The sequence below is a fragment of the Coregonus clupeaformis genome, chromosome 23 (genome assembly GCF_020615455.1).
Source record: "Coregonus clupeaformis isolate EN_2021a chromosome 23, ASM2061545v1, whole genome shotgun sequence".
Lineage (NCBI taxonomy): Eukaryota > Metazoa > Chordata > Actinopteri > Salmoniformes > Salmonidae > Coregonus > Coregonus clupeaformis.
Genome location: NC_059214.1, coordinates 41,920,351 through 41,936,175, shown reverse-complemented (window position 1 = coordinate 41,936,175; position 15,825 = coordinate 41,920,351). Strand labels below are relative to the sequence as shown.

Here is a 15,825-nt window from a genome sequence, read left to right as displayed (position 1 = left end):
GCTGATTTTTTTATGGAATATCTACGTAGGCGTACAGAGGCCCATTATCAGCAACCATCAGTCCTGTGTTCCAATGGCACGTTGTGTTTGCTAATCCAAGTGTAACATTTTAAAAGGCTAATTGATAATTAGAAAACCTTTTTGCAATTATGTTAGCACAGCTGAAAACTGTTGTGCTGATTAAAGAAGCAATAAAACTGGCCTTCTTGAGACTAGTTGAGTATATGGAGCATCAGCAATTGTGGGTTCGATTACAGGATCAAAATGGCCAGAAACAAATAACTTTCTTCTGAAACTCGTCAGTCTATTCTTGTTCTGATGCACAACTGAGCAAGAGGACAAATACAATAGTGTTTATTTTGAGAAACAGGCGCCTCACAGGTGGGGGAGGGCCTTGTAAGTAATGGTTGAGTGTTTTAGCAGCGCGAGTACAACATTTGATATGTTGATAGAACTTCGGCAGCCTAGTCCTCAAATTTGCTTTGTTAAAACCCCCAGCTACAATAAATGCAGCCTCAGGATATGTAATTTCCAGTGAAGTTCTTTGAGGGCCGTCGTGGCATCGGCTTGAGGGGGGATATAAACGGCCGTGGCTATAACAGAGGAAAAGTCTCCTGGGAGATAATACGGTCGGCATTTGATTGTGAGGTATTCTAGGTCGGGTGAACAAAAGGACTTGAGTTCCTGTATGTTACTGCAATTACACCATGAGTCGTTAATCATGAAACACACACCTCCGCCCTTCTGCTTCCCGGAGAGATATTTATTTTTGTCTGCGTGATGAACTGAGAACCCAACTGGCTGGACCGACTCAGACAGTATATCCCGAGAGAGCCATGTTTCCATGAAACAGAGGATGTTACAATCCCTGATGTCTCTCTGGAAAGCAACCCTCACCCTGAGCTCCTCAACTTTATTATCCTGAGACTGAACATTAGTGAGTAGTATACTCGGAAGCGGTGGGTGGTGTGCGCGCCTCCTAAGTCGAACCAGCAGGCCGCTCCGAGTGCCGCTCCTCTGCCAGTGATGTGGTCCTCTGCAGTTCAGTTGGTAGAGCACGGCGCTTGTGACGCCAAGGTAGTGGGTTCGATCCCTGGGACCACCCATACACAAAAATGTATGCACGCATGACTGTAAGTCCTGGCATCTTTTCACTCCCTCCTCTCTACATTTTCTTCATCTGTTTCTGCTGCTAAGGCCACTTTCTACCACGCTAAATTCCAAGCATCTGCCTCTAACCCTAGAAAGCTCTTTGCCACATTCTCCTCCCTGCTGAATCCCCCCCCACTTCGTCAACCACTTTGAAAAGAAGGTTGACGACATCCGATCCTCGTTTGTTAAGTCAAATGACACTGCTGGTCCTGCTCACACTGCCCTACCCTATGCTTTGACTTCTTTCTCCCCTCTCTCTCCAGATAAAATCTTGCGACTTGTGACTGCAGGCCGCCCAACAACCTGCCCGCTTGACCCTATCCCCTCCTCTCTTCTCCAGACCATCTCCGGTGACCTTCTCCCCTACCTCACCTCGCTGATCAACTCATCCTTGACCGCTGGCTATGTCCCTTCCGTCTTCAAGAGAGCGAGAGTTGCACCCCTTCTCAAAAAACCAACACTCGATCCCTCTGATGTCAACAACTACAGACCAGTATCTCTTCTTTCTTTTCTCTCCAAAACTATTGAGTGTGCCATCTTTAGCCAACTCTCTTGCTATCTCTCTCAGAATGACCTTCTTGATCCAAACCAGTCAGGTTTCAAGACTGGTCATTCAACTGAGACTGCTCTTCTCTGTGTCACGGAGGCTCTCCGCACTGCTAAAGCTAACTCTCTCTCCTCTGCTCTTGTCCTTTTAGACCTGTCTGCTGCCTTTGATACTGTGAACCGTCAGATCCTCCTCTCCACCCTCTCCGAGCTGGGCATCTCCGGCGCGGCTCACTCTTGGATTGCGTCCTACCTGACCGGTCGCTCCTACCAAGTGGCGTGGCGAGAAGCTGTCTCCGCACCACGTGCTCTCACCACTGGTGTCCCCCAGGGCTCAGTTCTAGGCCCTCTCCTATTCTCACTATACACCAAGTCACTTGGCTCTGTCATATCCTCACATGGCCTCTCCTATCATTGCTACGCTGACGACACACAACTAATCTTCTCCTTTCCCCCTTCTGATAACCAGGTGGCGAATCGCATCTCTGCATGTCTGGCAGACATATCAGTATGGATGACGGATCACCACCTCAAGCTGAACCTTGGCAAGACGGAGCTGCTCTTCCTCCCGGGGAAGGACTGCCTGTTCCATGATCTCGCCATCACGGTTGACAACTCCGTTGTGTCCTCCTCCCAGAGTGCGAAGAGCCTTGGCGTGACCCTGGACAACACCCTGTCGTTCTCCGCTAACATCAAGGCGGTGACCCGATCCTGTAGGTTCACGCTCTACAACATTCGGAGAGTACGACCCTGCCTTACACAGGAAGCGGCACAGGTCCTAATCCAGGCACTTGTCATCTCCCGTCTGGATTACTGCAACTCGCTGTTGGCTGGGCTCCCTGCCTGTGCCATTAAACCCCTACAACTCATCCAGAATGGCGCAGCCCGTCTGGTGTTCAACCTTCCCAAGTTCTCTCACGTCACCCCCCTCCTCCGCACACTCCACTGGCTTCCAGTTGAAGCTCGCATCTGTTACAAGACCATGGTGCTTGCCTATGGAGCTGTGAGGGGAACGGCACCTCCGTACCTTCAGGCTCTGATCAGTCCCTACACCCAAACGACGGCATTGCATTCATCCACCTCTGGCCTGCTGGCTCCCCTTCCTCTGCGGAAGCATAGTTCCCGCTCAGCCCAGTCAAAACTGTTCGCTGCTCTGGCACCCCAATGGTGGAACAAGCTCCCTCACGACGCCAGGACAGCGGAGTCACTCACCACCTTCCGGAGACATTTGAAACCCCACCTCTTTAAGGAATAGCTGGGATAGGATAAAGTAATCCTTCTACCCCTCCCTTACCCCAACCCCCCCCCAAAAAAAAAAACACATTGTAAAGTGGTTATCCCACTGGCTATAAGGTGAATGCACCAATTTGTAAGTCGCTCTGGATAAGAGCGTCTGCTAAATGACGTAAATGTAAAATGTAAATGTAAGTCGCTTTCGATAAAAGCGTCTGCTAAATGGCATATTATTATGTTTTGGGTCGGCCTCTGGATTCAGTTCAGTTGCTCTGGGGAGAGCGAACAAAGGATCTGCTTCTGGAAAGTCGTAATGCTGGTAGTTCTGGTGAGTTACCGCCGCTCTGATATCCAATAGTTTTTGTATGTGATGATGCAAAACATTTTCTGAGCTAAAAATGTAAAACATAACACTTAAAAATACAAAATACCGCAAAGTTTCCTAAGAGCTAGTCGCTAGGCCACCATCTTTGTCGGCACCAACACAATGATGTGTTGGCGCACTGTATTGGCAAGATGCTGGATAGAGTGCATGTGCCAAGACCAGAGTAGTTTTGTGACTAAACTATCCGTAGAGTTCAAAATGCGATGGAAACCCATTGAACTTATAATGTTTATTTAGTACATGAAAATGTAAGTGAAAAATTTAATGTTGTGTGCACTATGTCATCACTCACTGCCCTTTATCCCCCTCAAAAAAACACATATCTGGTGAAAAAATGCGTTTATTGTTTTTATGCGGAATTTTAGAATATTCGCATGAAAATCTGTCGCCAATTGGATGGAAACATAGCTAGTGGGAACTTTTCTTACCTTACGTTTGCTTCCCCTCCGGACTCATAAAAGAGCGAGGGAAAGCGAGGGAAAGGAAATCAAGATGGCGCGGTCAGCGAAGGCAAGTTCTTCTAAATTAAGTGAATCATATCTTGCAGACTATTATTGATGTTTAAGAAATCGAGATAACTATTAAGGACTAAAACATATCTAGATGCTAGCTAGTTCATACATTTTAGTAGCGAATTTTTCCATGAGCAATTTTCCATTAGTTTGTTAACTAGCGGACTATAAACTCCACGATGAAGGAAGTCCTTCACCGTGGAGTTTAGTCCGCTAGAATCACTCAGCTATCTAGTTAACTTTAATTAACTTTAGCTAGCTACAGTTGTTTGTGATGATATTGGTGATTTACGCCATGGCTAATTCTCTCACAATATCGTCACATCAATCCATGGGTGTATTCATTACGTCTTGACGGAAACGAAACGGGGAGGGACCTAGCCACATGCATTTGTCAATAGAAATTTGTTTTCGTTTGAAAACGTTTTCCGCTTGAAGTAAACCGTTTCGTAATAGAATCTGCGTAACACCCTAGGGGTGTAATCATTAGCCAAACATTTTTGCAACTGCATTGTTAGGTTTAGAGCTTGCAAGAAAGGCAATTCACTGTACTTGTGCATTTGAAAAATTGAGGTAGGTCCTTCCCCATTCCGTTTGCTTCTGTTTAAGAAACGTTTTGCAACAGAATCGGTGTAATGAATACGCCCCAGGACATGTAGCGACATGTTGATCACTGTCAGTATGTTGATCAAAGGACTGATCTAATGGCTTCTGCCTTCATGCATTACTAACTATGAGGCAGAACACAACACCAGTATGTGTATTGTACTGTATAATTGGAATAATTAAAGGTATGTCCTCTCTGTTTTGCGATACTAGACAGCTTTTGTTCTGTGTCTGGATGTTGGTTTCTCCATGTCCAGCTCTGCCCCGGGACAGGAACCGCCCTTCCAACAGGCCAAGAAAGTCATCCAGAAGTTTGTTCAGCGCCAGGTAGTCTCTCTGATTCTGTGGGTGAATCTCGATTGTATTACTTAGATTCCTCATGTCCTCTCTTCTCTGCGTCCTTCTCGAAACCCATTGGAGGAGAAGATCCTAGGGGAGGAACCGCAGATCTTTTGCTCCAATGCGCTTTGAGAAGGAGACAAGGGAGGACGCGAGCAATCATGTTAACATTGTTGTGATTATTTTTTATAAAGAACTGTGGCTGTTCCAAAATGCATACTTGTGTTCTATCTAGAGCGTGTAGCGAGTAAGAAGTCAACTGTCATTTTTCAAGTGTGATTCCAAACATAAGAACGTGAAAAGGCGAGTATGTACTAAGGTGACCAGAAGTTCTAGACCCCTTTCTGTGTTTAGAAACATTGGCGCACGACGGTGATGTGCGGAAGTTGGTGGCAGAACAAGGGGAAGTTCTTATAGAAGGCCTCTTTTACATGTTGCTTATGAGTTCAATTCACGCTACTTTATGATTATAATGGGATTTTAAGACTTGTATGAATGTTTGTCATCACAAGTCAACTGCATTATACTTTAAAAAACACTTCAACCAGTAAAATGGCACTTTGGCTAGCTTTTGCTACAGCCTATATCAATGAGTGTTAGCATTCTAGCTAACAACTGCTGCATCCAGCAGTCAGGAGTTTATTCAGAAGTGTGCAACGTCACTATGTTAGACATAGATCCACACATGTTCTCTATCATGCAGAATTGTCAGCTCATTGTAACATATGAAGCTCATTCTAAAATGGACGTGGGTGGTTTCTGCCCCAAGGTTTTCCACTGTGTGCAAGTTTTTATTCCTGCCCAGCACAAAAACCGTGTTCAGCTATTCATCTATAATTGAGACCACATTTAGTTGAATGAGGTGTTTAGTGAAGGGCTGAAACAAAAACCTGTATTGTCCTGTGTATAAAAAAAAAAAAAAACCTGTGGCTGTCATGACTTAATTTGCCCTCATGTACTGAACAAACTGTTGAATGTTCATCTCCTTGATGTCCCTTACTTGGGGATGATAAACATCTGATTCTGAGCCGTTTACTTTAACTTGGTTTTATTTTATTATCTGCTTGTATTGTTGAGAAGGAACCTGCAAGGAAGCGTTTCATTGGACCATGTCTATCCTTCCTGTACATATGACTAAGGAGACTACAATCGACTGTTCTAAGGATTCATGCACAGATACAGGAAAACCAATAAATGGATTAATATTATTAAAAATGGCAAGTCTCCCAACGGTTCTGGGTTTGAGGTTTGGGCATGTGGGGGCTGCAGTTCATCTGTCTAATCCCCTGCAGGGAGAGAGAAAGGCATTAATAATATTAATGTGGTCCTCTGTAGCTCAGCTGGTAGAGCACGGCACTTGTAACGCCAAGGTAGTGGGTTCGATCCCCGGCACCACCCATACACAAAAATGTATGCACGCATGACTGTAGGTCGCTTTGGATAAAAGCGTCTGCTAAATGGCATATTATATTACAATGGTGTATTCATTTTATTATTATTATTTATTTAATATATATTCCTGTTTGATAGGCATGCATATCATTACATTGAAGATGTTCTCCTTTATATGCCAGTGTTTTGTATCCAATGCATTTAGCTGGATGAAGAAGTCTAGGCCTTCTAATTGTATTGCATCATATTGCCTATCATTGAGTTATCACTGCATACGGTGAACATAAAACCAAGCTATCGTGAACATCAGTGTTATTTCATAATATGCATGGGTGTAATAGTTGTATGAATTTATCACAATGCAAACCTTCTCATTGGAAATATAGCACCAGCAGTCCTAATGCAATATAAGCTTCACAGTGAAACTATTCTGGCTATTTTCATAATTATTTTGCTATTTATTTATTTGCTTCAACCTCTGTGCAATGCATAAAAGCTTACCTGTCCCTCTCGAGTGGCACAGCGGTCTAAGGCACTACATCGCAGTGCTTGAGGCGTCACTACAGACCCGGGTTCGATCCCAGGCTGTGTCACAACTGACCGGGAGTCCCATAGGGCGGCGCACAATTGGCCCAGCGTCGTCCGGGTTAGGGGAGGGTTTGGCCGGGGGGACTTGGCTCATCGCGCTCTAGTGACTCCTTGTAAAAAAAAAATATATATATATACCAGTACCTCCGCCGACCCCACTGAGAATCAATAGTTACAGGCTGTGTCTCAAATGGTACCCTATTATTATATAGAGAGATCAGAGGTAGTGGGCTATATAGGGAATGGACCCTGGTCAGAGGTAGTGGGCTATATAGGGAATGGACCCTGGTCAGAGGTAGTGGGCTATATAGGGAATGGACCCTGGTCAGAGGTAGTGGGCTATATAGGGAATGGACCCTGGTCAGAGAGAGTTCACTAATATAAGGAATGTGCTGTCATTTGGGACTGTCTTTCCTGCAGGTGTTTGCAGAGAACAAAGATGAGCTGGGTCTGGTGCTGTTTGGGTCAGACAACACTAAGAACGACCTAGCTAAAGACGGCCAGTACCAGAACATCTCAGTACACCGCCGCCTCATGATCCCAGACTTTGAGCTGCTGGAAGGTATCCAGAATGATGTGCACCCTGGGAGTCAACAGGCTGACTGTATCCTTCCTTTGACTGAGCACAGAACACCGCTCACTCCTTCAGTAGACAGCACTGTTGACAAGGTGTTTTCAAACCATTAAGTCCAGTGTTGGGCCCATATGAGTTATTTTATGCTATTCATTTAACAGGCAATGAGCAAAATAAATGTTTATGATGTTAGGCTGTCGTCAGTGAACCATTATGTCTATATTTGACCTTGATAAACTGTGGCTGGTGACCGACTGACTTGTTTCCTTAACCCCTGTTGCCTCAGGGCTGGATGCTCTTGTTGTATGCATGGACCTGCTTCAGAACGAAACTCTGTAAGTAATTAGTTTCAGATAGCTAGATCATTCTGTGTGAAAGTGAAACATATCTCTACTTTCATAATGGAATATAGAATTGGCTTACACAAGCAAATCCTCTCTAGCTCAGTTGGTCGAGCATGACTCTTGCAATGCCAGGAGAGTGGGTTCAATTCCTGGGACCACCCATCCCTAAAAAATGTATACATGCATGACTGTAAGTGGCTTTGGATAAAAACATCTGATAAATGTTATTATTATGGTAAGACTTTGGATAAAAACATCTGATAAATGTTATTATGGTAAAACTTTACTTGACATCCAGCGTCATAACAACACGTTCACACGTGGTCCTCTGTAGTTCAGCTGGTAGAGCACGGCGCTGTGGTCCTCTGTAGTTCAGCTGGTAGAGCACGGCGCTGTGGTCCTCTGTAGCTCAGCTGGTAGAGCACGGCGCTGTGGTCCTCTGTAGCTCAGCTGGTAGAGCACGGCGCTGTGGTCCTCTGTAGCTCAGCTGGTAGAGCACGGCGCTGTGGTCCTCTGTAGCTCAGCTGGTAGAGCACGGCGCTGTGGTCCTCTGTAGCTCAGCTGGTAGAGCACGGCGCTGTGGTCCTCTGTAGCTCAGCTGGTAGAGCACGGCGCTGTGGTCCTCTGTAGCTCAGCTGGTAGAGCACGGCGCTGTGGTCCTCTGTAGCTCAGCTGGTAGAGCACGGCGCTGTGGTCCTCTGTAGCTCAGCTGGTAGAGCACGGCGCTGTGGTCCTCTGTAGTTCAGCTGGTAGAGCACGGCGCTGTGGTCCTCTGTAGCTCAGCTGGTAGAGCACGGCGCTGTGGTCCTCTGTAGCTCAGCTGGTAGAGCACGGCGCTGTGGTCCTCTGTAGCTCAGCTGGTAGAGCACGGCGCTGTGGTCCTCTGTAGCTCAGCTGGTAGAGCACGGCGCTGTGGTCCTCTGTAGTTCAGCTGGTAGAGCACGGCGCTGTGGTCCTCTGTAGCTCAGCTGGTAGAGCACGGCGCTGTGGTCCTCTGTAGCTCAGCTGGTAGAGCACGGCGCTGTGGTCCTCTGTAGCTCAGCTGGTAGAGCACGGCGCTGTGGTCCTCTGTAGCTCAGCTGGTAGAGCACGGCGCTGTGGTCCTCTGTAGTTCAGCTGGTAGAGCACGGCGCTGTGGTCCTCTGTAGTTCAGCTGGTAGAGCACGGCGCTGTGGTCCTCTGTAGCTCAGCTGGTAGAGCACGGCGCTGTGGTCCTCTGTAGTTCAGCTGGTAGAGCACGGCGCTGTGGTCCTCTGTAGCTCAGCTGGTAGAGCACGGCGCTGTGGTCCTCTGTAGCTCAGCTGGTAGAGCACGGCGCTGTGGTCCTCTGTAGCTCAGCTGGTAGAGCACGGCGCTGTGGTCCTCTGTAGCTCAGCTGGTAGAGCACGGCGCTGTGGTCCTCTGTAGCTCAGCTGGTAGAGCACGGCGCTGTGGTCCTCTGTAGCTCAGCTGGTAGAGCACGGCGCTGTGGTCCTCTGTAGCTCAGCTGGTAGAGCACGGCGCTGTGGTCCTCTGTAGCTCAGCTGGTAGAGCACGGCGCTGTGGTCCTCTGTAGCTCAGCTGGTAGAGCACGGCGCTGTGGTCCTCTGTAGCTCAGCTGGTAGAGCACGGCGCTGTGGTCCTCTGTAGCTCAGCTGGTAGAGCACGGCGCTGTGGTCCTCTGTAGCTCAGCTGGTAGAGCACGGCGCTGTGGTCCTCTGTAGCTCAGCTGGTAGAGCACGGCGCTGTGGTCCTCTGTAGCTCAGCTGGTAGAGCACGGCGCTGTGGTCCTCTGTAGCTCAGCTGGTAGAGCACGGCGCTGTGGTCCTCTGTAGCTCAGCTGGTAGAGCACGGCGCTGTGGTCCTCTGTAGTTCAGCTGGTAGAGCACGGCGCTGTGGTCCTCTGTAGTTCAGCTGGTAGAGCACGGCGCTGTGGTCCTCTGTAGCTCAGCTGGTAGAGCACGGCGCTGTGGTCCTCTGTAGCTCAGCTGGTAGAGCACGGCGCTGTGGTCCTCTGTAGCTCAGCTGGTAGAGCACGGCGCTTGTAACGCCAAGGTAGTGGGTTCGATCCCCGGGACCACCCATACACAAAAATGTATGCACGCATGACTGTAAGTCGCTTTGGATAAAAGCGTCTGCTAAATGGCATATTATTTTATTATTATATAACCATGTTAAAATATGTCGTAACAGCTGACATAACTTGTCATAGTATGGTCATAACACATTTAGGCCTGTAGTGACATATTGCCTTATTTTATGGCTGGTTGTGACCTCATTATACTGAACTACAATAGAAACGCAACATGCAACAACTTCAAATATTTTAATGAGTTACAGTTCATAGAAGGAAATGAGTCAATTGAAATAAATAAATTAGGCCCTAATCTATGGATTTCACATGACTGGGCAGGGGCACAGCCATGGGTGGGCCTGGGATGGAATGGGCCCACCCACTTGGCAGCCAGTCCCAGCCAAATTCTCTAAAACGACGTTGGAGACGGCTTATGGTAGAGAAATTAACATTCAATTCTCTGGCAACAGCTCTGGTGGACATTCCTGCAGTCAACATGCCAATTGCATGCTCCCTCAAAACTTGAGACATCTGTGGCGTTGTGTTGTGTGACACAACTGAACATTTTAGAGTGGCCTTTTATTGTCCCCAGCACAAGGTGCACCTGTGTAATGATCATGCTGTTTAATCAGCTTCTTGATATGCCACACCTGTCAGTTGGATGGATTATCTTGGCAAAGGAGAAATGCTCACTAACAGGGATGTAAACAAATTTGTGCACAAAACTTGAGAGAAATAAGCTTTTTGTGCACATGGAACATTTCTGGGATCTTTTATTTCAGCTCATGAAACATGGGACCAACACTTTACATGTTGCGTTTGTATTTTTGTTCAGTCTAAGCGTTAACCTACCACACAAGGTAAAACATTCCATTACACCATAGCATACTTGTCAACATTATGGTTGTTATATCACATTTTCTGAACTTGATTATATTAAATGATCATTGTAATTGCGGCCACATTGTCAGACATGCAGCGACCCCAATGCTCTGTTGCTGATGACTGGGATGAATGCAGGAGCAGGACAAGACACCCTCTTTATGACTGATGACTGATATAAGGGCCTGTAGGTGATAGCCCTATCTGGATTATATGATTATGATGGTCATAATGCTTCATGACAGTGTAATGAAGTGGATTAAAAATATTATGAGGAGAAACATGACTGTAAAGGATTCAACAAAATAATTACGAAACAAACTTTCAAACGAAAGGAAACTTATTGGCAGGGGAAAAAACACATTTGAATAAATGTGGGTTTTGACATTCTTATGTAGGTGGCATAACCAGCCATAAAATAACGCAATATATGTCACAACATGTAAATATATGGGTCATGACAGTGTTATGACCATATGACAAGTTGTCAACTGTTGTGACATGGTTGTGACCGTGTTATGACGCTGGGTGTCAAGTAAAGTGTTACCAGAATGATTCTATATGACTAATGACTCCATTGGAGGCGCTACTGTGTCCTTCACATATTTGGTTGATGCGTGAGTGTTAATGTTTCCTATGTAACTCTGTTCTGTTTGACTGTTCTTCAGGGGGAAGAAATATGAGCGTCTGAACATCGTCCTGCTCACAGACCTGAACTCACAGAGCAGTCCTGACCAGCTGGACATTATCATGGGCAGCCTGAAGAGAGCCGGCATCACTCTGCAGTTCATGTGTGTAATCGTTATTCTACTGTAGAAGATCTCTAATGGCTTGTTATATATCATGGAAGCATTGATTACACCTACATTAGGGCTTCATCGGAAACGGCATCCTATTCCTGATATAATGCAGTACTTTTGACCAGGCTCTGGAGATTTGGGACACAACCATGAAGTGACTCCAAACTGACCTTTAACCTGTGTTCCTCCAGCCTACCCTTCCCTGTAGACGGAGGGGGTTCCAGCCCCCCCCACGGGGGTAAAGGTCTGTCCAGAGAGCAACAGCAGGGCTTGGAGATGACCAAGCAGGTCATGATGTCTCTGGATGAAGAGGATGGTCTGGATGAAGTCTACACCTTCAGGTAGGAAGTCACTGGATGAAGAGGATGGTCTGGATGAAGTCACTGGGGGCTGCGTCCCAAATCAAACCTTATTTCCTGTATGGTGCACTACTTTAGGGTGGTATTGGGTGCCTCTAGGGTGGTATTGGGTGGAATTGGGTGGTATTGGGTGCCTCTAGGGTGGTATTGGGTGGTATTGGGTGCCTCTAGGGTGGTATTGGGTGCATATAGGTGGTATTGGGTGGAATTGGGTGCCTATAGGGTGGTATTGGGTGCCTCTAGGGTGGTATTGGGTGCCTCTAGGGTGGTATTGGGTGCCTCTAGGGTGGTATTGGGTGCCTCTAGGGTGGTATTGGGTGTCTATAGGGTGGTATTGGGTGTCTATAGGGTGGTATTGGGTGTCTATAGGGTGGTATTGGGTGCCTCTAGGGTGGTATTGGGTGCCTCTAGGGTGGTATTGGGTGCCTCTAGGGTGGTATTGGGTGGAATTGGGTGCCTATAGGGTGGTATTGGGTACCTCTAGGGTGGTATAGGGTGTCTCTAGGGTGGTATTGGGTGCCTCTAGGGTGGTATTGGGTGCCTCTAGGGTGGTATAGGGTGCCTCTAGGGTGGTATTGGGTGCCTCTAGGGTGGTATTGGGTGGTATAGGGTGCCTCTAGGGTGGTATAGGGTGCCTCTAGGGTGGTATTGGGTGCCTCTAGGGTGGTATTGGGTGCCTCTAGGGTGGTATAGGGTGCCTCTAGGGTGGTATTGGGTGCCTCTAGGGTGGTATTGGGTGCCTCTAGGGTGGTATTGGGTGGTATAGGGTGCCTCTAGGGTGGTATTGGGTGCCTCTAGGGTGGTATTGGGTGCCTCTAGGGTGGTATTGGGTGCCTCTAGGGTGGTATAGGGTGGTATTGGGTGTCTCTAGGGTGCCTCTAGGGTGGTATTGGGTGCCTCTAGGGTGGTATTGGGTGCCTCTAGGGTGGTATTGGGTGCCTCTAGGGTGGTATAGGGTGGTATTGGGTGCCTCTAGGGTGCCTCTAGGGTGGTATTGGGTGCCTCTAGTGTGGTATAGGGTGCCCATAGGGTGGTATTGGGTGCCTCTAGGGTGGTATAGGGTGCCCATAGGGTGGTATTGGGTGCCTCTAGGGTGGTATTGGGTGCCTCTAGGGTGGTATTGGGTGCCTATAGGGTGGTATAGGGTGGTATTGGGTGTCTCTAGGGTGCCTCTAGGGTGGTATAGGGTGCCTCTAGGGTGGTATTGGGTGCCTCTAGGGTGGTATTGGGTGCCTCTAGGGTGGTATTGGGTGCCTCTAGGGTGGTATAGGGTGCCTCTAGGGTGGTATAGGGTGGTATTGGGTGGTATAGGGTGCCCATAGGGTGGTATTGGGTGCCTCTAGGGTGGTATAGGGTGGTATTGGGTGGTATAGGGTGCCCATAGGGTGGTATTGGGTGCCTCTAGGGTGGTATAGGGTGGTATTGGGTGCCTCTAGGGTGGTATTGGGTGGTATTGGGTGCCTCTAGGGTGGTATTGGGTGGTATTGGGTGCCTCTAGGGTGGTATTGGGTGGTATTGGGTGCCTCTAGGGTGGTATAGGGTGGTATTGGGTGCCTCTAGGGTGGTATTGGGTGCCTCTAGGGTGGTATAGGGTGCCTATAGGGTGGTATAGGGTGCCTCTAGGGTGGTATAGGGTGGTATAGGGTGGTATTGGGTGGTATTGGGTGCCTCTAGGGTGGTATTGGGTGCCCATAGGGTGGTATAGGGTGCCTCTAGGGTGGTATAGGGTGCCTCTAGGGTGGTATAGGGTGCCCATAGGGTGGTATTGGGTGCCTCTAGGGTGGTATAGGGTGGTATTGGGTGCCTCTAGGGTGGTATTGGGTGCCTCTATGGTGGTATTGGGTGGTATAGGGTGCCCATAGGGTGGTATTGGGTGCCTCTAGGGTGGTATAGGGTGTCTCTAGGGTGGTATAGGGTGCCCATAGGGTGGTATTGGGTGCCTCTAGGGTGGTATTGGGTGCCCATAGGGTGGTATAGGGTGTCTCTAGGGTGGTATAGGGTGCCTATAGGGTGGTATTGGGTGGTATAGGGTGCCTCTAGGGTGGTATAGGGTGCCCATAGGGTGGTATTGGGTGTCTCTAGGGTGCCTCTAGGGTGGTATAGGGTGCCCATAGGGTGGTATTGGGTGTCTCTAGGGTGCCTCTAGGGTGGTATAGGGTGCCCATAGGGTGGTATTGGGTGTCTCTAGGGTGCCCATAGGGTGGTATTGGGTGGTATAGGGTGCCTCTAGGGTGGTATTGGGTGCCCATAGGGTGGTATTGGGTGCCTATAGGGTGGTATTGGGTGCCTCTAGGGTGGTATTGGGTGCCTATAGGGTGGTATTGGGTGCCCATAGGGTGGTATTGGGTGCCTATAGGGTGGTATTGGGTGCCCATAGGGTGGTATTGGGTGCCTCTAGGGTGGTATAGGGTGGTATTGGGTGCCTCTAGGGTGGTATTGGGTGGTATAGGGTGCCTCTAGGGTGGTATTGGGTGCCCATAGGGTGGTATTGGGTGCCTATAGGGTGGTATAGGGTGGTATTGGGTGCCTCTAGGGTGGTATTGGGTGCCTATAGGGTGGTATTGGGTGGTATAGGGTGCCTATAGGGTGGTATAGGGTGGTATAGGGTGCCTCTAGGGTGGTATTGGGTGCCTCTAGGGTGGTATTGGGTGCCTCTAGGGTGGTATTGGGTGCCTCTAGGGATTTGGTCAAAAGTAGTGCACCATATAGGGTGCCATTTGGGATGCTGTGTCCTAGCTCTGAGTTGGAGGCTGTGTCCTAGCTCTGAGTTGGAGGCTGTGCCCTAGCTCTGAGTTGGAGGCTGTGTCCTAGCTCTGAGTTGGAGGCTGTGCCCTAGCTCTGAGTTGGAGGCTGTGCCCTAGCTCTGAGTTGGAGGCTGTGTCCTAGCTCTGAGTTGGAGGCTGTGTCCTAGCTCTGAGTTGGAGGCTGTGTCCTAGCTCTGAGTTGGAGGCTATATTCTAATGTGTTTATACAGACTGAGGTTGTCCTGCTCTGACCGGGTTCTCTCCCCTCTGGCCTGCAGTGATGCTATAGAGAAGTTGTCTGTGTTTAAACGTATTGAGAAGAGACCCATGGCCTGGCCCTGTACTCTGACCATCGGCAGCTCTCTGGCCATCAAGATTGTTGGCTACAAAGCAGTAAGTAGAGGATGTCTGAGTCCCAAATAGGACCCTATTCCCTATATAGTGCACTACTTTAGACCAGGGTTCATAGCCCAAATAGCACCCAATTCCCTATATAGTGCACTACTTTAGACCAGGGTTCATAGCCCAAATAGCACCCAATTCCCTATATAGTGCACTACTTTAGACCAGGGTTCATAGCCCAAATAGCATGACTATATAGGGGATAGGGTGCTATTTGGGAGGTCAACCAGGGGACAGGGAGGTTCTTAATACTCAGACTGTCCCTGAAACTGGGAGATGTGAATGATTGTAGTCTGACCCCTGCAGGTATGTGAGGAGAGGCCCAGGAAGTCGTGGTCGGTGGTAGATGCTCAGACGCACCAGAAAGACGACGTGAAGAGAGACGTAGTTTACTGTCTCAACGATGATGAAGAGACTGAGGTACAGAAGGACGACACCATACAAGGTGAGAGCGCTCTGACATCATCGTGAGAGGGATCAAGGTGAGAATCTGCTTGTGATGCCAGTGTTGTCTCAAATGGCTAGGTTCCTGTCACCCATTCAGTAGTCGTGTTTTTAGAAGGTTCAAGAAACCTACATTTGACTGGTATAACAAATTCATGGAAGGTCCCAAGGTGCACTTTGAGATGGACACTGGTTGAGATCATCTCACCCGCTCCTCCTCTCTAAAGGGTGTTGTTATGGGTGTAACTTCACCCTTCCTCTCTCCTCCTCTCTAAAGGGTGTTGTTATGGGTGTAACTTCACCCTTCCTCTCTCCTCCTCTCTAAAGGGTGTTGTTATGGGTGTAACTTCACCCTTCCTCTCTCCTCCTCTCTAAAGGGTGTTGTTATGGGTGTAACTTCACCCTTCCTCTCTCCTCCTCTCTAAAGGGTGTTGTTATGGGTGTGACTTCACCCTTCCTCTCTCCTCCTC

General features: G+C 48.3%; 1 protein-coding gene across 2 annotated transcripts in view; it reads left to right on the top strand.

Moving 5' to 3' along the window:
- The first annotated feature begins 3,766 nt into the window (after positions 1 to 3,766).
- xrcc5 (X-ray repair complementing defective repair in Chinese hamster cells 5) overlaps positions 3,767 to 15,825 on the top strand; it is a 32,246-nt gene continuing 20,187 nt past the window's right edge. For both annotated transcript variants that reach the window (XM_041844872.2, XM_045206707.1), the window contains exons 1-8: positions 3,767 to 3,826; positions 4,648 to 4,761; positions 7,174 to 7,357; positions 7,614 to 7,662; positions 11,275 to 11,397; positions 11,598 to 11,747; positions 14,788 to 14,902; positions 15,218 to 15,356. In XM_041844872.2, coding sequence (XP_041700806.2) covers positions 3,809 to 3,826; positions 4,648 to 4,761; positions 7,174 to 7,357; positions 7,614 to 7,662; positions 11,275 to 11,397; positions 11,598 to 11,747; positions 14,788 to 14,902; positions 15,218 to 15,356 — 892 coding nt within the window. In that variant the 5' untranslated portion in view covers positions 3,767 to 3,808. The remainder of the gene's footprint in view (positions 3,827 to 4,647; positions 4,762 to 7,173; positions 7,358 to 7,613; positions 7,663 to 11,274; positions 11,398 to 11,597; positions 11,748 to 14,787; positions 14,903 to 15,217; positions 15,357 to 15,825) is intronic.